Genomic DNA, 20,475 nt, shown 5'->3' on the forward strand with positions numbered 1-20,475 from the left:
AAAGTCCTAGCCTATTCAACCTTTCCCTGCAACTCAGGTCCTCAAGTGCCGGCAACATCCTTGTAAACTTTCTCTCCACCCTTTTAACCTTATTGATGTCTTTCCTGTAGGTAGATGACCAGAATGGCACATAGTACTCCAAATTAGGATTCACTGTCTTAAGCAACTTCAGCATAACATCCCAAATCTTGTACTCAAAACGTTCATTTTGAATGTCAATTCGTAATGTAGTGTGACTAATGTCCTGAGCTTCAAAGCAAGAAGTATCATAGGAAAGGCAGCTGAGCTCAGGGTATGGATCAACACCTGGAATTATGACATTGTAGCCATTACTGAGACTTGGCTGCAGGAGAGGCAGGGCTGGCAGCTCAATGTTCCGGGGTTCTATTGTTTTAGACATGAAAGACTGGAAAGGACTAAAGAAGGAGGGGTGGCATTATTAGTCAGGGGAAGTGCCATGGCAGTGCTCCATCAGGACAGGCTGGAGAACTCAACTAGTGAGGCGTTATGGTGGAACTGAGAGATAAGAAAGGTATGTCCACATTAATGGGGCTATATTACAGACCACCCAACAGTCCTAGAGATTTAGAGGAGCAAATTTGTAAAGAGATCACAGACTGTTGTAGGAGACATAATGTTGTTATAGTAGTTGATTTTAACTATTGACATATTGACCTAGAATTCCATACTCTAAAAGGAGTAGATGGGACAGAGTTTGTTAAATGCGTTCAGGAAAGTTTCCTTCATCAGTACATAGAAGTCCCAATGAGAGACCATGTGATACTGGATCTGCTATTAGGGATTGAGCAGGGCAGGTGTCAGAAGATTGTGTAGGAGAACACTAATGAGAAATATAGATAAGGTAAATGCAAGTAAGCATTTTTCCACTAAGGTTAGATGGGACTACAACCAGAGGTCATGGGTTAAGGGTGAAAGGTGAAAAGTGCAAGGGAGCATGAGGGAAAAGTGCTTCTCTCAGAGGGTCGTGAAAGTTTAGAATGAGCTACCAGCACAAGTGGTGCATGCAAGCTCAATTTTAATTTTTTTAGAGAAGTTTAGATTGGTACACAGATGGTAGAGGCTATGGTTCCGGTGCAAGTTGAGGCAGGACTAGGCATTCTAAATAATTTTGGCATGATCTAGTTGGGCTGAAGGCTGTTTCTGTGCTGTATAACTCTGACTCAATCTGCCAAAAGTTCTCTTTATGACCCTATCTACCTCTTCCACCACACTCCTCAGTGTCCCATGCCCACACTGGTTTGTCCTTCCAAAGTGCCACACCTCACATATGTTTGCATTAAATTCCCCCTGCCTTATTTCAGGCCATTTTTCCAGTTGGTCCAGATTCCGCTGCAAGCTTTAATAGTGGTACACTGCACCCCCAATTTGCTGATCTAGTTTACTACTTCATCATTGAGACCATTGTTATAGATGATGAACAACAATGGGCCCAGAACTAAACCATACGACACAGCACTAGTCACGGGCCTCTGGTCAGAGAGGCAATAATCTAGGTTTAGTAGTTTGCATGGTCCTTATGAGATGTTCATCCAGAAGATTAAGATGCATGGGTCCATAGTGATGTCACTGTTTTGATACAGAATTGCCTTGTCCATAAAAGATAAAGGGTAATAGTCAATGGGTATTATCCTGGTTAGTCATGTTTTACAGGGATCCGTACTGGGACCTCTGTTGTTTGTGATATATATAAAAATGTAGATGGCTGGATTGATGGGTTTGCACATGATACCAATATTGGTAGTGTTGTTGATAGTGTAGAACACTGGTAAAAGTCAGGATACAAGTCAATTGCAGATACAGTATGGGCAGAGAAATGGAAATTGGAGTTTAATTTGGATAAGTGTGAGGTATTGCATTTTGAGAAGTCAAATCCAGGTAAGGCTTTCATAATGAACCTCAGGGTTCAGGGGAATATTACAGAAAAGAGAGACCTTGAAGTAGAAGTACATGGGCCAGGAAAGTGAGTCATGGGAAGACTGGGTGGTGAAGAAGGGTTTTGGCATGATGACCTTCATCACATGGGGCATTGAATAGAATGTTGGGAGCTCATGGTTCAGTGCTGATAAGGCTACACTTGGAGTGCTGTGTTCAGTTTTGGTTGCCTTGCTACAGGTAAGATGTTACTAAATTGGAAAGAGTGCAGAAAACATATTTTTAAGGATTAGCTTTATTTGCCGTATTTATATCAGAACTTTGAAACCTTCAATGAAACGTGTCATTTGCATCAATGTCCAACACAGTCCAAGGGTTGTGCTGGGGACTGCCACAAGTATTGCCATGCTTCTGGTGCCAACATAACATACCCACAACTTACTAAACTGACCCCTTCTGTCTTTGGAATGTGGGAGGAAACTCACATGGTCATAGGGAGAATGTACAAACACCTTATGGACAACAGTGTGGATTGAACTGGCATCGACCAGTTAGTCTGATTCTATTCACTATCTAAAAAAATGCATCATGGCTGATATATTATCTTCTCCCCATAACCTTTGATGCCCTCACTAATCAAGAATCTTATCAACCTCTACAGTAAACGCACCCCATTACTTGGCTGCCATAGCCATCTGTGGTAATGAATTCCACAGATTTAGCGCCCTCTGGCTAAAGAAATTCCTCCTCATCTCTATTCTAAAGGGATGCCCTTCTATTTTGAGACTCTGCCCTCTGATTCTAGATACTCCACTACTGGAAAGATCCCCTACCCATCCATCAGTATTCAGTATTCGACAGGTTTCAATGAGATCCCCCCCACCTTCAATTCCAGCGAGTACAGGCCCTCATTCACCAAATGCACCAAATGCTCCTCATTCATTAACCTTTCCTTTCCCAGGGTCATTCTCATGAGCCTCCTCTGGATCCCTTTCATTGCTAGCACATCCTTTCTTAGACAAGGGGTCCAAAACTGCTCACAATACTTCAAATGTGGTCTGACCAATGCCTTATAAATTATCAGTGGTGTTATTCGTAATTTGTAAATGAAACAAAAATTGACAGCATTGTGAAGTGATTCACTTTGGAGGATTGAATTTGAAGTAAGAAGACAGGGTTAATGGCAGAACTCTTAATAGTGTGGAGAAACGGAGATCTTAAGGTCCTTGTCCATAGGTCCCTCAAAATTGCAGTACAAATTGATAGGGTGGTTAAGAAGGTGTATGTTGTAATGGCCTTCATTACTCAGGAGATTGAGTTCAAGAACTGTGAGGTAATTTTGCAAAGTTCAAAGTATATTTATTATTAAAGTATGACACCATTTTCTACTCTGAGCTTCATCTTCTTGAGGGAATTAACAGTAACTGTAAAGAAACACAATAGTATTGATCAAAAGCTACCCATAAAAGCTGGACAAACATCCAATGTGCAAAGAAAAACAAAATATTAATAATAAACTAGGTAACAAATAATATTGATAACATGAGTTGTAGAGTCTTTGCTTAGAGTTGGGGTGAGTGAAGTTGTCCACATTGGTCCAGGAGTCTGATTGTTAAAAGGTAATAATTATTCCTGAACCTGGTGGCATGGACCTAAGGCTCCAGTACCTCCTGGATGACAGCAGCAAGAAGAGAACAGGGTCTGGATGGTGGGTGTCCTTGATGTTAGATGCTACTTTCCTACGACAGTACTCCGTGTAGAGGTGCACAATGATGGGGAAGGCTTTTATCTGCGATTGACTGGGCTGTGTCTACTAACTTTTGTAGGCCTTTCCATTCAAGGGCATTGGTGTTTGCATGCCAGGCCATTATGCAACTAGTCAATATACTCTCATCCGTCCATATATAGAAGTTCACCAAAATTTTAGATGGCATGCTGAATTTTCACCAATTTCTAAGAAAGTAGAGGTGAAGCTGGGCCCTCTTTGTAATGACGCTTATGTGCTGGAGCTAGGACAGAACTTTTGAAATGATAACACCAAAGACATTAAAGTTACTGACCCTCTCCACCTCTTGATTCCCTAATGAAGTCTGGCTTGTGGACATCTGGTTTTCTCCTTCTGCAGTCAGCTCTTTGGTGTTGCTGATGTTGAGTGAGAGGTTGTTGTTGTGGCACCATTCACCCAGATTTTTAATCTCTCTCCTATATGTAGATTCATCACTGCTTTTGATTTGACCAACAGCAGTGGTGTTGCCAGCAAATCTAAATATGGCATTGGAGCTGTATTTAGACTCATGATCTCACAGTAAAGATATTAAGACCTAGGGCTTGGAGCTTACTGATTGGTTTTGAGAGGTTGATTTTGTTGAATGCTGAACTGTAGTCACTGAAGAGCATCCTGATGTATACATCTTTACTGTCCATGTGTTCCAGAGTTGAGTGAAGAGCCATTGAAATGACATCTTCTGTTAACCTTTTGTGATGTATGCAAATTGGAGTGGATCCAAGTTACTCCTCAGGCAGGAGTTGATATGTTCCATTGTACATCCACTTCATCTCAGTGGATGTACAATGTCTATAAAAAGTATTCACCACTCTTGGGAGCTTTCATGTTTTGTTGTTTTACAACATTGAATCACAGTGGATTTAATTTGAATTTTTTGACACCAACAGAAAAAAGACGTGTCAAACTGAAAACTGATCCCTACAAAGTGATCTAAATTAATTACAAATATTAAACACAAAATAACTGATTGCATAAGTATTCATCCCCTTCAAGTCTGATCACCAAAAAGCATAGTTTTGGTTTCATCAGACTGTAGAACCTTCTTCCAGCTGACTTCAGAGTCTCCCACATGCCTCTGGCAAACTCTAGCTGAGTTTTCACGTGAATTTTTTTCAATAGTGGGTTTCCCTTTGCCACTCTCCCATAAAGCTGCGAATAGTGAAGCACCTGGGCATCAGTTGTATGTAACAATCTCTCCCATCTCAGCCACTGAAGCTTGTAACATCTCCAGAGTTGTCATAGGTCTCTTGGTGGCCTCCCTTACTAGTGCCCTTCTTGCACGGTCACTCAGTTTTTGAGGACAGCCTGCTCTAGGCAGATTTATAGTTGTGCCATATTCTTTCCATTTCTTGATGATTGACTTAACTGTACTTCAAGGGACACTCAGTGACTTGGAAATTTTCTTGTATCCATCTCCTGATTTGTGCTTTTCAATTATCTTTTCACGGAGTTGCTTAGAGTGTTTTTTAGTCTTCATGGCGTAATTTTTGCCAGGATATTAACTCATCAGCAGTTGGGCATTCTGGATGTATTTTTCAAGTCAATTGAAGCACCTTGACTGCACACAGGTCTCCAAAAACAGATCCTCATCTAACTAATTATTGACTTCTAAAACCAATTGGTTGCATCAGTGATGATCTGGTGTGTCATATTAAAGGGGGGTTGAATACTTATGCAATCAATTATTTTGTGGTTTATATTTGTAATTAATTTAGATCACTGTGTAGAGATCTGTTTTCACTTCGACACGAAAGAGTCCTTTTCCGTTGATCAGTGTCAAAAAAATGTCAAATTACATCGACTGTGATTGAATGTTGTAAAACAATAAAACATGAAAACTTCCGGGGGGGGGGGGGGTGGTGCTGAATACTTTTTATAGGCACAGTATGTGCTACGGGACGATGGTGATTGAGGCAGGTTACAGTGTTCTTCTTTGGCGCCAGTGTGATTGAAGCCTGGTTGAAGCGGATGAGTATCTTGGACTGCCGAAGCGAGACATTAATGATAATGTTATACACTTCAACTTGTTGATTATCACAGGTCTTCAGTACTCAGCTAGGTACAACATCTGGGCCAGATGAGCAACTCTATAAAACTCTCACTAGACAGCACTTGGAGTATTGTATTCCGTTCTGGCCTCCTCATTATAGGAACAAAGTGGAGGCATTAGAAAGGGTGCAGAGGATATTTACCAGGATGCTGTCACTGTTAGAGAGCATGTCTTAATTAATAGAATGAACAGGCTAGGGATTTTCTCTTTGAAGTAAAGGAGGATGAGCGGTGACTTGATAGAAGTGTACAAAATGGTAAGAGGTGTAAATAGAGTAGACAGCCAAAGCCTTTTCCCCAGGGCAAAAATGGCTAATTGAAGGGGGAGATATATAGGGGGATGTCACATGTAATGTGCTGCCAGTGGTGGTGGTGGAATCAGATACATTATGGGCATTTAAGAGATGCGTAGTTAGGCATATGGATGAAAGAAAATGGAGGGCTATATGTCAAGGAAGGATTAGATTGATCTTCAAGTAAGGGATTGGCACAACATCATGGGCTAAAAGGCCTGTATTGTGCTGCACTGGTCTATATTCTGTGTTCTAGTAATGAAGTTGTTAGAGGATAAACAGGCATATATATCATTTGGAAATTTGAGCAGTTTGGGAGGTTAAATGTAAAAAGAAAGTATACAAAATAAGCTCTTCTCGGGCTTCCATCTGGGTACAGGTATCTATTGTAACCGACGTTTCGATGACAAACTCAGCCATCTTCATCAGGAAAGTCTACGGTTCAATGGAAGGACATTCAGGAACATAGATATATTACAGAGGGTTCTTAGGATGCAAATCCATAGTTCCCTGAAAGAAGCACTGCAGGTGGAGAAGGTGGCAAAAGGAGCATATGGCATAGAAAATTGGTTGACTGGATAGCATGCCTCATGAAGATAGCTTAACTAAGTTATAATTTTTCTCTTTGGAGTGAAGAAGGATGAGAAGTGATTTGACAACATGTGCAAGATGTTAAGAGGCACACTGTAGATTGAGTGGAAGCCAGTCACTTTTTCCTAGGGTGGAAGTGGCTGATATGAGGGATTATAATTTTAAGGTGATTGGAGGAAAGTATGGGGGGTGATGATGGCAGAGGTAGGTTTTTTTTATTACACAAAGAGTGGTGGAATGCACTTCCTGGTTAGTGATAGAGGCAGATATAGAGGGTGAAGGGTGAAAGAAAATGGAGGGCTATGTGGGAGGGAATCATTAGATTGATCTTGGAGTAGATTAAAAGATTGGCACAACATCATGGGCTGAAGGGCCTGCGCTATGCTATACCTTTCAATGTATAGGTTCTGTCCACTGCTCAAGGCATGCTATAAATCATCCCAATGGAGATGAGTAGAAAATGGAAGCAGAGTTATTATATACCTCTTTGTGGTATAGTACAGTACATTGTGGACAGTACAGCCCACTGAGTCCATATTGGTTCTCAGAGCAACCTCACTAGCCTCTCAATTCCCTGTAACCTGTTCTCACAGACATTACATTAATATCGAGTTATACAGAATGGAAATGGCCCAAGTAATTTGCTCAGATCATCTACAACCGATTTCCACTAATCCTGTACTAATCTCACTTTATTCCTCAACATGCCCTACCACTGATTCTACCACTTCTCTACCCAATAGTGGACACCAGTTAACCTTCACAATCATGACAAAGCATCTTAACCTGAAATATTAATTAATTTCCTTTCCCATTGAGATGGCTTGATCTACTGAGTATTTCCAGCATTCTCTATTTTTATTGTAGGAGTCAGATAAACTTGCCAAAGAAAGTAGCAGGCTCAAGGATCTGGAACAGCGTGGAATTTATCAACATGAACCTAGAGATTAGTTAAGAGAACAAAAAGAAGAGTGTAAAAATAAACATACAAGAACATAAAAGCTTCAATAGGAATGTAAAAAAGAAAAAGATATGAAGACATTTGTAGGCCTGAATGCTTAATTTATAGGAGAATTTATAATGGTGAATGAAAAAATGGCAGAGCATTAAATATATAAAAACATACAATAGCCTCTCAAAATATTAAGAAATCATGAATTTAATAAAAGTGAGAAATTAAAGAAAATTAGAATTCATAACTATATAATGGCAGGGAAATTAATGGGACTGAAAACGATTAAATCCTGAAGAAATAAAACAGAATAGCCATGGATGAAAGAAAATGGAAGGGTATATGGGCAGGAAGGATTAGTACATTGGTTTCAACTTTCACTTGAAAGAGCTGAGGTTAAAGTGACGCAAGGAAAATTCTTTTACACACCAAGTAGTTAGGTCTAGAATGGACTGTTAGTTAAGGCAGCGAGGTTGAGATGCAGTGAGGGGCTGGGGTGTAATTAGGTGCCATCATTTGCAATTTGTATTTACTGACCAGGAACCAAAATGGAGAGCGTGTTCTGTGAGAAGACTTATGCCTCCAGCAAATCATTGTTAAATAGCAGAGCATTCATTCTGATTTTTAGGCACTGAATACAACTCTGTCTCTCTTGAATACCTCATCCTGGGAACATAGAACTCTTTTCTGCCTCAAATGAGCAGATAATGAGAGGTCAGTGTCGTTACAATTCTTTAGCTTAGGGCCATGATATTCTGGAGCCAAGCAGTTTATAGCTCTGGCACAATGCATTCCATTCTCTTGGTCAGTTGCAAATCTGTTTTCAAGAAATTGACAATTAACCAATTTATTTAATCATTTATGGTTTGAATGGCTGCTCTGGATATTCTTTCTGAATGATAAAAATGTATTTTTATTTTTTCAAATCTTGTCACCAGAGAGAGCTGGTGGTACTATTTCTGTTCTACTGTCTCGCATTTTGAGACATTTCATCTCCAGTGATCTTCAGTGTCAGGAATGTAAAGCTGTATTACTATGGGAAAATCAAATAATGTCATAATGAAGGCAGACGATTTTGGCGACTGACTGATTGTGTCTTGAAACTTACTAAATATGTTTTAGTACTTTGTTGCTGGAGGAATTTGGGTTTTATGGCAAAGACACAAACCCCTTTAAACAGTAATGGTATATTCTTCAGGCAGATCACATGATTCTGCAACAACTGTTGGAGCACTTGAGCTATTTTTCTTCTTGCTGTTCTGATTGTGCTGCAGTCAGGCTCCTTCCATCTCTGCGCCTGAATGATGAATAAGGATAGAAAATGTGAGGAGCTGCATGTACATGCTCAGGCCTCTCCTCCCTCAGACATACCACTAATCATGTCTCTGTGCTGCTGTTTGTTTTACAGAGATTGTGGAGGGATGAGGAAAAAATCAGGTAAGCATTTTTTCCTGATGTTTATAGACACGCCAGTGTTGTCTCGTGAAGTAGCTAATAATAGAAAAATGTCCAAATGTCCATGCTGCTGAGCAGCTGACTCCACACATGAGGCAGTAGCAGCTGATGATTGCACTGATTGGCTCATTTACACTCTGCATTTGTTTGGATAATTTGATTAGAATCTGTTTGTACATCTCAACATCACTGAAATTCAATCTCAACAAATATACCTTTAAAATTGCAGATGGAAGCTGGCAGTTTTGTCTATCCCAGGACATTGTCATTGTCATGCATTCATACTGAGTTTTTACATTTTAACCACCTCATTCCTTCATATCCTACCAAAACTCAGGTTGTGCTTCTGTCTACACCTTTAAAGATTTGTTGCTAACGATGTGCTGATACACAATGTGCCGTGAACGTATGGTTCTCTTGCTTGCCTATTGTATGAGTCAGTCTAGTTGAAAATAACATTTATTGACAGAATTTCAGAAAAGAGGGCAGCATTCAAGTAATGTGGATTCAAATTCAGTGACAGTGAACGCAAGAATACTCTCCCACTAATGTCTGCTCCATCTTGGAAGGTTGAGAATTTAGCAAAATAGTTCAGATGGTGTTCATGCTGCCGTCAGTCAGCTATTCTTTCCCTTCACCCCACCCCCGTTGCTTCATTTACGCCCCGCTGTTGCTCCCGCCCTGTCTCCCTGCCTCCCCCTTGATCCCTCCTCGCCACCGCCCCTCGATTCCTCCCCGCCTCTGCCCCCTCGATCCCTCCCCGCCTTCCCCCTCGATCCCTCCTCATCACTCCCTCCCCTCCGTTCAGTATTCATTTTCCTCCAGATTAAAAGGAAAACATTTCTTCATCCACAGTGTTGAAAATGTTTGGAATTTCCAGCCGAAGAGGACTCTAGAGGCTTTCTGCTGAGTATATTGAAGAGAGAGATCAATAGATTTTCAGGCATTGAGGATGAAGGGATAGATGGGTAATTGCAGGAAAGTGAGACTGAGGTTAAAGATCAACTATGATCTTAATGAATAGTTGTGCAAACTCAAGAGAGTGACTAACCTAATATTAATGCTGTGTAAGTTCAAGATGAAACACGTTTTAAGGTGCAGAGAAGTTCATGCAGGGAACTTTATTAGTGTTTCATGCCTCATCAGCTTCTGTGGATGGGTATAGATGAAGGGAGATGTATTGGAAGCAATTCTATGGATGATAGTAAAGTAGAACTGTTTCATTTTGTTTTCCTGAATTTCTAGTCGTAAGGCCTTTTATTTTCACACAAGTACAAAAAAGTCTTCTCAACCCCATATTCAGTACCCCAGACCTTGCGTATTATGCTTCATCCACTGCCATTTATGGCAAGGGGGTTTAGAACCTGTAAAAAATTACAGAAATAATCTCTCACTGCGCAGTGTTACAGAATACAGTACTCAATTACATAGCATTAAGTTTGTGTGCTATGTGACTGTAATTAATAAACTTCACATTATGTTAAGATCACGCTTGATCTGATTGCAATCTCAAATCTGTCGTCAGTCCACCTGTGGTAAATTTTCACCATCTTGCTTGTGAAGATTCACCTACCTATGCATTTCTTAAAATATTTAAAGCTGCTTCTTCTGCCATTGAGAAAGATAGTTCCAATGACTCATGATTCTCTGGTTGAAAAGATTTCTGACTTAAATGGGCATTGCTTTTTTTTAAAATAGTGAATCCTAATTCTGGATTCTCCCACAATACACATCCTCTCACGTTCACCCTACCAAGATGTGTTAAGTAGTTCTGCTGCAGCATTTCAAGCAGAAATTTCTACAGTCCTTTCCTCCCACAGATGCTGCTCAATCCACTGAGTTCCTTCAGCAGATGATTATTCCAAATTCAGTATCTGCACTGTATTGTATCTCCCTCAGAATGTTACTCATTTCAATCAAGTTACTGCTTCCCCTTCTAATCTCTAACCAATGCAAATCCAGCCTATCCAATCTTCCATCATCAGAATCAGGTTTATTATCATTGCCAATGATTTTGGGTAAGTTTGAATTGGTCTGTGAAAGAGAAGAATAAGGGAAATTTAGATAGGTACATAAAGGCAGAGCTTTGGAGAGTTGTGGTCTAGGTGTAAGTATATGGGACTAGGCAGAGAAATGGGTTGACACAGACTAGATGGGTTGAAGGGCCTGCTTCTGTGCTGCAGTGCTCTTTGATTCTGTGGCATATCTTATGAAATTTAGCAAGTCAGGCAGTATCTATGGAGAGGAATAAACAATCAAAGTTTAAGGCCAAGGCCCTTGATCAGAAATAGTGAAAGGTTTCGACCCGACACATTGAATGTTAATTTCTCTCCATTGTTTTGCAGCCTGACTGGCTGAGTTCCACCTGCACTTTGTGTGTTGCTCGTGATTTCCAGCATCTGCAGAATCTTTTGTGTTATGATGGCAGAGAAGAAAAGACTATTCCTAAAATGTTGTGTGTGCCTTCAGGCTCTTCCCTGATGATAGTAATGTGAAGAATGCCTTTCCTTGATGGTAAGGGATGTTAATAATATTTGCCACCTTCTTGAGGTGTTGCCTCTTGAAGATGCTCTTGATGGTGGAGAAGGTTGTGCCTGTGATGGAACTGGCTGAAACTACAACCCCCTGCAGTTTCTTGCAATCCTATGCACTAGAGGCTCCATACCAGTTGGTGATGCAACCAGTTAAAATGACCTCCACCATACATCTATAGAAACTATTAAGAGTTTTTGATTACATACCAAATTTCCTCAGACTCCTAATGATGTAGAGCTGCATACGTGCCTTCTTTGTGATTACATCACATAGAACTGATTGTGGACTTCAGAAAGGGTAAGACGAGGGAACACAAACCAATTTTCATAGAGGGATCAGAAGTAGAGACATTGAGCAATTTCAAATTCTTGGGTGTCAATATCTCTGAGGATCTAACCTGGATGCAACATATTGATGCAGTTATAAAGAAAGCAAGACGGTGGCTAAATTTCATTAGGAGTTTGAGGAGATTTGGTTTGTCAGCTGAAATACTCAAACTTCTGCAAATGTACCGTGGAGAGCATTCTGACAGACTGCAGCACCGTCTCATATGGGGAGGGGTGGGGTGCTACTGCACAAGAATTGAATTGAATTGACTTATTTGTTACATCCTTCACTTACATGAGGAGTAAAAGTCTTTACATTACATCTCCATCTATATGTGCAATGTGCAATTTTAGTAATTTATAATAAATAGAACAGTCAATGTAACATAGAGTACATTCAAATACGTGTGAGTGAATCAGTCTCGCCTGGTGGAAGAAGCTGTCCCGGAGCATGTTGGTCCTGGCTTTTATGCTGCGATACCATTTACTGGATAGTAGCAGCTGGTATAGATTGTGGTTGGGGTGACTTGGGTCCCCAGTGATCCTTTGGGCCCTTTTTATACACCTGTCCTTGTAAATGTCCTGATTCATGGGAAGTTCACAACTACAGATGTGCTGGGCTGTCTCCACCACTCTCTGCAGAGTCCTACAATTAAGGGAGGTACAGTTCCCATACTAGGCAGTGATGTAGCCAGTCAGGATGCTCTCAATTGTGCCCCTGTAGAAAGTTCTTTGGATTTGGGGACCCATACCAAACTTCCTCAGCCGTCTGAGGTGAAAGAGGTGCTCTTGTGCCTTTTTCACCACACAGCTGGTGTGTACAGACCAAGTGAGGTCCTCGGTGATGTGGATGCCGAGGAACTTAAAGCTGTTTGGCCTCTCAACCCCAGCTCCATTGATGTCAATAGGAGTTAGCCCATCTCCATTCCTCCTGTAATTCACAATCAGCTCCTTTGTTTTTGTGATATTGAGGGAGAGGTTGTTTTCTTGACACCACTGTGTCAGAGAGATGACTTCTTCCCTGTAGGCCACCTCGTTATTGTTTGAGATTAGGCCAATCGATGTAGGCCGTCGGCAAATTTAATTAGCAGATTAGAGTTGTGGGTGGCGACACAGCCGTGGGTATACAGGGTGTAAAGGAGGGGAGAGTATACAGCCCTAAGGGGCTCCTGTATTGAGAGTCAGAGGGGTGGAGGTAAGGGAGCACACTCTTACCACCTGTTGGCAATCTGTCAGGACATTCAGGATCCAGCTGCACAAGGCAGGGTTAAGGCCTACGCCTCTGAGATTCTTGTCAAGCCTGGATGGAACTATGGTGTTGAATGCTGAACAGTAGTCCAAGGACAGCATTCTCACATCCTTCCTCTCCAGACGTATAAGGACGGTACGTAGAGCAGTGGCAGTTGCATCGTCTGTCGATTGGTAGTGTCGGTAGGCAAATTGTAAGGGGCCCATTTTGGGTGGTAGCAAACTGCGGATGTAATCCTTGACCAGCCTCTCAAACTGTTTGCTTATTATTGAGGTGAGTGTAACAGGACACCAGTCATTCAGGCATATTACCTTGGTCTTTTTTGGTACAGGGACAATGGTGGATAATTTGAAGCAGGTGGGCACTCTACACTGGGAGAGGGAGAGATTAAAAATGTCTGTAAACACACCTGCCAGTTGTGCTGCGTACATCCTGAGTACTCACCCTGGAATGCTGTCCGGTCCCGCAGCCTTACAGCTGTCCATTTGTTGGAAACCTTTACGTACCTCAGCCTCAGAGATGACCAGGTTGTAGCGGTGGCTTTCCTCAGAGACTCAGAGTTAGTGACATCAAACGATTGAGCTCATCTGGGAGAGAGGCCACGATGTTGGCGGCACCACAATGTTTGTCTTTGAAGTCTGCGATGGTATGCTGCCTTTGCCACAAGTCACGTGTGCTATTTGTTGTGAAACTTGACTCAGTCTTGTCCCTATATTGTTATTTCACAGACTTGATAGCTTTGCGCAGATCATAGCTGATTTTCTTGAGCTCTAGCTGATCGCCAGCGATGTAAGCCTGATGTCGCGCTGGAAGTACTGCTCGCACGGAACTATTGATCCAGGGTTTCTGGTTCGGGAAGACCCTGACCGATTTCAGGGGGGGACAACATGGTTGATGCACTTTTGGATGAAGCATGTGACTCCATCCGTGACTGGGAGACATTCTCATCATGGAAGACATTCCCGTCAACGCCATCGAAGCAGTCCTGCAGCATGGAGGCCGATTGGTTGGACCAACAGTAAACGGTTTTAACTATGGCCGCCTTGCTTCAGCTTCTGCCTGTACGTCGGCAGAAGCAGGATCAAAGAGTGATCTGATTTTCCAAAAGCTGGGCGAAGGAGAGCTTTGTAAGTGTTGCGGAAGGGAGTGTAACAGTGGTCAAGTGTGTTATCTCCACGAGTGCTCACCTGGATATGCTGACAAAACTTCGGAGAGACTTTCATCAGTGACGCTCGATTAAATTCACCAGTGACGATGAAGGCAACCTCTGGGTGTGCAGTCTCCAGTGTGCTGATGGTCTCAAACAGTTCCTTGAGAGCTAGGTCAGTAACAGCCTGCGGTGGAATGTACACCACTGTGATGATAACAACTGTGAACTTCCCTAGGTAGCCAATAAGGTCTGCACAGCAGCATAGGTATTCCAGGTCTGGAGAACAGAAGGATTTGAGTGCATGCACATTCTGGGGGTCGCACAAAGCATTGTTGACCATGAAGCATATCCCACCTCCTTACTCTTCCCAGTGAGGTTTTTTGAGCTGTCCGCCCGGATCAGAGAGAACCCAGAGTGCTCGATGGCATGATCCGGTATCTCCTCCGTCAGCCAGGTCTCCATGAAACACAAAACGTTGCATTCCTTTGTTTCCTGTTGATAGGAGATTCTGGCTCTCAGTTCGCACAGCTTGTTGTCCAGGGACTGAACGTTTGCCGGGAGTATGCTAGGGAGCAGTGGCCGATTTGCACGCCATCTCAGCCTCACCAGGATGCCAGCCCTTCTCCCTCCCTCCGGCTCTTCTTTTGAGGTAGTGGCGGCGTAAGAGATGAGTCTGCTACGGACTGCGCAAGCAGGAGATCCCAGTGTAGGAAAGGCAGTACATAATGGGTAAATGCCGTCTTTCAGATGTTCAGAAGGGTCAGTATATTGTATCTGATGTGACTATCAGCTACTTGAACAGAAAATGCTAAGAAAACCATAGAAATTAGTAGTATGCTATAGATTTGGAACAGAGCTCGCACCACAGCCGCCATACACGGCCCCATCTTCATGTTGTTGGTAAATTGCAGAAATTTGTAAAATTAGTCAGCTCCATCATTGGGTACTAGCCTCCATTGTATCCAAGACATCTTCAAGGAGCAGTGCCTTAGGAAGGTGGCATCAATCATTAAGGATCCCCACCACCCAGGGCATGCCCTCTTCACACTGTTACCATCAAGAAAGAGGTAAAGAAGCCTGAAGGCACATACTCAGCGATTCAGTAACAGCTTCTTCCCCTCTGCCATCTGATTCCAAAATGGATGTTGAACCCATGCACACTACCTCACTTTTTATTTCTGTTTTTTTGTGTGACTTATTCTAACTTCATCTATACAATAGACATGACTATAATACTTAATATAACTCAGTTATTTTTCTCTATTTATCATGTATTTCATTATACTGCTGCCGTATAGTTAACAAATTTCATGACATATGCCAGTGATATTAGACCTGATTCTGATCAATTTGTTGGGCCCAAAATAGATCCTCTGGGATGTTGAAGCCCGGGAACCTGATGCTGTTCAATCCTGAATTCCACAATCAATTTGTTGGACTTTATGACAATGAGTGCAAGGTTGTTGTTGTGACACCAGTCAACCAACTGATCGATCTCACTTTTGTACATCTCCTCATTGCCATTTGAGATTCTGCCAACAACAGTGGTGTCATCAGAGAATTTATAGGTCAGAGAGTTTAAGCTGTGCCTAGCCACACAGCCATGAGTGCGAGGGAATGGAGTAATGGTCGATGCAGCATCCTTGTGGTATGCCTGTGTGGATTGTCAGTCTGGAGGAGATGTTATCACTGATCCACATTGACTGTGGTCTCCCAATAAGAAAGACAAGGATCTACTTGCAGACAGAAGTACAAAAGCTCAGGTTTTGCAGCTTGTTGATTAGCACTGAGGGGTATAGTAATGAGGATAATACCTAGACTGAGGTATGTTGCCTCCTGGGTGCCAGGGTCTGGGATATCTTGGATCAAATCCTCAGCATTCTCAAGTGGGAGGGTGAACAGCCTGAGGTCATGGTCCATGTAGATAACAATGACATGGATACAACGAGTGATGAGGTACTGCAAAGGGAATTCAAGGTGTTAGGTGCTAAGTTAAAGGGCAGGACCTCCAGGGTTGTGATCTCAGGATTTCTACCTGTGCCAGGAATACGAAGATTATACAATTTAATATGTAGCTAAGGAACTTGTGTAGGAGGGAGGGCATTTTTGGATCATTGGGTTCTCTTCTAGGGAAGGTGGGACCTGTACAGAAGAGATGTTTGAACCTGAACTGTATGGGGTCTAATATCCTAGCAGGAAGGTTTGCTAGTGCTATACAGTGGGATTTAGACTAGTGTTGCAGGGGGATGGGAACCAGAGTGCCAGAACAATTAGTGGAGAGGTTGTGGAGACAGATGTTGGTAAGGCTTCAGACAAAGTCAGGAATCAAAAGGTTGTGCATGGTGAGACTAATGTCCTAAGCTGCATATATTTCAATGCAAAAAATATCATAGGAAAGGCAGATGAGCTTGGCATGGATTAACACCTGGAATCATGACATTGTAGCTATTAGTAGGACTTGGTTGCAGGAGCAGCAGGACTGGCAGCTCAGTATTCCAGGGAGTCCGTTGTTTTGGACTTGACGGAGTGGGAGGAGGGGGTGACATAAATAATCAGGGAAAATGTCATGGCAGTGCTCTGTCAGGACACTGGAGAACCAGTTTAGTGAGACATTATGGGTGGAACTGAGAAATAAAAAAGATATGACTACGTTAATAGGGCTATAGTACAGACCACCCAACAGTACTAGGGATTTAGAGGGGTAAATTTGTTGAGAGCTTGCAGACTGTTGCAAGAAACATGAGGTTGTTATAGTAGGTGATTTTTAATTTTAATGGGATAGAGTTTGTCATGTGTTCAGGAGTACGTAGAAGTCCCAACGAGAGAGTTACTGGATCTGCTATTAGAGTATGAGATAGGGCAGATGACAGAAGTTTGTGCAGGGGAACACAATCTAATGGCCACAATGCCATTAGTTTTAAAGCAAATATGCAAATAGATAGGTCTGGGGTCTGCGGCTGGGATTCTAAATTGGAGAAAGGCCAATTTTGATGCCATTAGAAATGGCCTGGCAAGCATGTATTGGGAAAGATGTACTTGGTAAGTGGGAGGCCTTCAACAACACAATTTGAGAGTACAAAGCTTGTATGTGCCTGTCAGAATAAAAGGTAAAGATAAGAAATGTAGGGAAACTTGGTTTTCAAGAGATATTAAGGCCTTGGTTAAGAGAAAAAAGGAGGTGCATAGCAGATTTAGCCAGGTAAGAACAAATGAGGTATTTACGGAGTATATGAAATGCAAGAGAACACTTTAAGAAAGAAATCAGGAGGGCTAAAAGAAGGCATGAAGTTGTTCTAGCAGTCAAGGTGAAGAAGAATCCCAAGGGATTCTGCAGATATGATAAGAGCAAAAGGATTGCAAAGGACAAAATTGGTCCTCTGGAAGATCAGAACTGTAATCCATGTGTGGAGCTAAAACTGATGGGTGAGATCTTAAATATTTTTTTTTCCATTTGTATTTATTCAGGAGATCGACACAGAGCCTATAGAAGTGAGGCAAAGTGGCATCAACTTCATGGACCCTGTGCAGATTACAGAGGAGGAAGTGCTTGCTATCTTGAGGCAAATCAGGGTGATTAAATCCCCAGGGCCAGACAAGACCCTAGCAGAGATATTTAAATCATCCTTGGCAACAGGAAAGGTACCAGAGGATTGGAGGAAAGCTAATGTTGTTCCGCTGTTTAAGAAAGATTCTAAACATAAAGCAGGAAATTATAAGACAATGAGTCTGACATCAGTTGTGGGAAAGTTATTGGAAGGTATTCTAAGGGACCAGTATTTGGATAGACATGGACTACTTAAGGATAGTCAGCATGGCCCTGTGCGTGGTAGGTCATGTCTAACCAATCTTAGTTTTTTCGAGGAAGTTACCAGAAAAGTGGATGAGGGCAAGGTAGTAGATATTGTCTACATGGACTTTAACAAGGCATTTGACAAAGTCCTGCATGGGAAGTTAGTCAAGAAGGTTCAGTTGCTTAGAATTCAAGGTGAGGTAGTAAATTGGATTAGACATTGACTTTGTGGGAGAAGCCACAGAGTGGTAGTAGATGATGGCCTCTGACTGGAGGGCTGTAACTAGTGATGTGCTACAGAGATCAGTGCTATGTCTGTTGTTGTTTATCATCTATATCAATGATCTGGATGACAATGTGGTTAACTGAATCAGCAAATTTGTGGATGACACCAAGATTGGGGGTGTAGTGACAGTGAGGAAGGCTACCATGGCGTGCAGAGGTATCAGCATCAGGTGGAATAAGGGCTGAAAAATGGCAGATGGAATTTAATGCAGACAATGCAGACGGTTTAATGCAGGTCTTACACAGTGAATGGTAGAGTACTGTGGAGAATGTTAGAACAATGGGATCTGGAAATATAAGTCCATAATTCGTTGAAAGTGGCATCACAGGTAGATAGGCTGGGAAAGAAAGCTTTTGGCACATTGGCCTTCATGAATCAGTGTATTGAGAATAAGAGATGGGATGTAATGTTGAAGTTGTATAAGAGGCCTAATTATGTACCATTTTGAACACCTACCTACAGGAAAGATATAAATAAAAGTGAAAGAATACAGAGAAAATTTACAAGGATGTTGGCTGTCTGGAGGACCTGAGTTATAAGGAAAGATTGAATAGGTTAGGACTTCTTTCCTTAGAGAGTAAAAGACTGAGAGGAGATTTGATAGAGGTATACAAAATTATGAAGGGTGTAGATAGGGTAAATGCAAGCAGACTTTTTCCATTGAGGTTGGGTAGGACTACAACCTGGGGTTATGGATTAAGGGTGAAAGGTGAATAGTTTAAGGGGAACATGAGGTGAAACATTTTCACTTAGAGGCTCTTGAGAGTGTGGAGTGAGCTGCCAGCACAAGTGGTGCATATGAGTTCGATGTCAGCGTTTAAGTGAAGTTTGGATAGGTACATGGATAGTAGGGTATAGTGCATATATGGGAGTACATGGGAGTAGGCATTTTAAATGGTTCAGCACAGACTTTTTCTGTGCTGTACTTTGCTGTACTTCTCCATGACCCTGACTCCATGGGCCCAGCATGCAAGTGCAATTATGAAGAAAACATGGCAGTGCCTCTACTTCCTTTAGTGTTTGCAAAGGTTCGGCATCACATCTTAAACTTCGACAAATTTCTATAGGTGTGTGGTGGAGAGTATATTGACTGGCTGTATCATAACCTGGTATGGAAACACCAATGTCCTCGAATGGGAAATACTAGACAGTAGAATACTACAGTACAGTACAGGCCCTTTGGCCCTCGATATTGTACCGACCCATATATTCCTTTAAAAAACTGTACTAAACCCACACTACTCCATAACCCTCTATTTTTCTTTCATCTATGTGCCTGTCCAAGAGGCTCTTAAATACCCCTAATGTTTTAGCCTCCACCATCAGCCCTGGAAAGCCATTTCAGGCACCCACAACCCACTGTGTAAAAAAAAACAAACAAACTTACCCCTGATGTCTCCCCTAAACTTCCCTCCCTTAACTTTGTACATATGCCCTCTGGTGTCTGCTATTCGTGCCCTGGGAAACAGGTACTGGCTATCCACCCTATCTATGCCTCTCATAATCTCGTGTCCCCTCTCATCCTTCTATACTCCAAAGAGAAACGTCCCAGCTCTGCTAACCTTGCTTCCAATCCAGGCAACATCCTGGTAAATCTCCACTGCACCCTCTCCGTAGCTTCCACATCCTTCCTATAATGAGGTGACCAGAACTGAACACAATACTCTCTCTAAGTGTGGTCTCACCAGAGATTTGTAGAGTTGCAACATGACCTCTGTACTCTTGAACTCAATCCCCCTATTAATGAAGCCGAACATCCCATAGGCCTTCTTAACTATCCTATCAACCTGTGAAGCGACCTTGAGGGATATATGGATTTGAACCCCAAGGTCCCTCTGTTCATCCACACTCTTAAGTAACTGACCATTAACCTTGTACTCAGCCTTCTGGTTTATCCTTCCAAAATGCATCGCCTCACACTTATCTGGATTGAACTCCATCTGCCACTTTTCTACCCAACTCTGCATCCTGTCTATGTCCTCTTGGAACCTTCGACAACCTACAGCTCCATCCACAACTCCTCCAATCCTCGTGTCATCCGCAAACTTACTCACCCATCCTTCCGCCTCTTCATCCAGGTCATTTATAAAAATTGCAAAGAGCAGGGGTTCCAGGACAGA

At 42.2% G+C, this 20,475-nt stretch overlaps 1 protein-coding gene across 3 annotated transcripts in view; it reads left to right on the plus strand.

Annotated features, from left to right (window-relative positions):
* The window catches only part of sh3pxd2aa (SH3 and PX domains 2Aa), a 309,816-nt gene that overhangs the window by 157,672 nt on the left and 131,669 nt on the right, over nt 1-20,475 (plus strand). For 2 of the 3 annotated variants that reach the window (XM_063071466.1, XM_063071467.1), the window contains exon 6: nt 8,973-9,001. In XM_063071466.1, coding sequence (XP_062927536.1) covers nt 8,973-9,001 — 29 coding nt within the window. Of the gene's footprint in view, nt 1-8,972; nt 9,002-17,754; nt 17,919-20,475 lie in introns of those variants that run through there. The other variant, XM_063071468.1, reaches the window with a different exon arrangement.

Source organism: Mobula hypostoma, chromosome 19 (genome assembly GCF_963921235.1).
Source record: "Mobula hypostoma chromosome 19, sMobHyp1.1, whole genome shotgun sequence".
Classification (NCBI taxonomy): Eukaryota; Metazoa; Chordata; class Chondrichthyes; order Myliobatiformes; family Myliobatidae; genus Mobula; species Mobula hypostoma.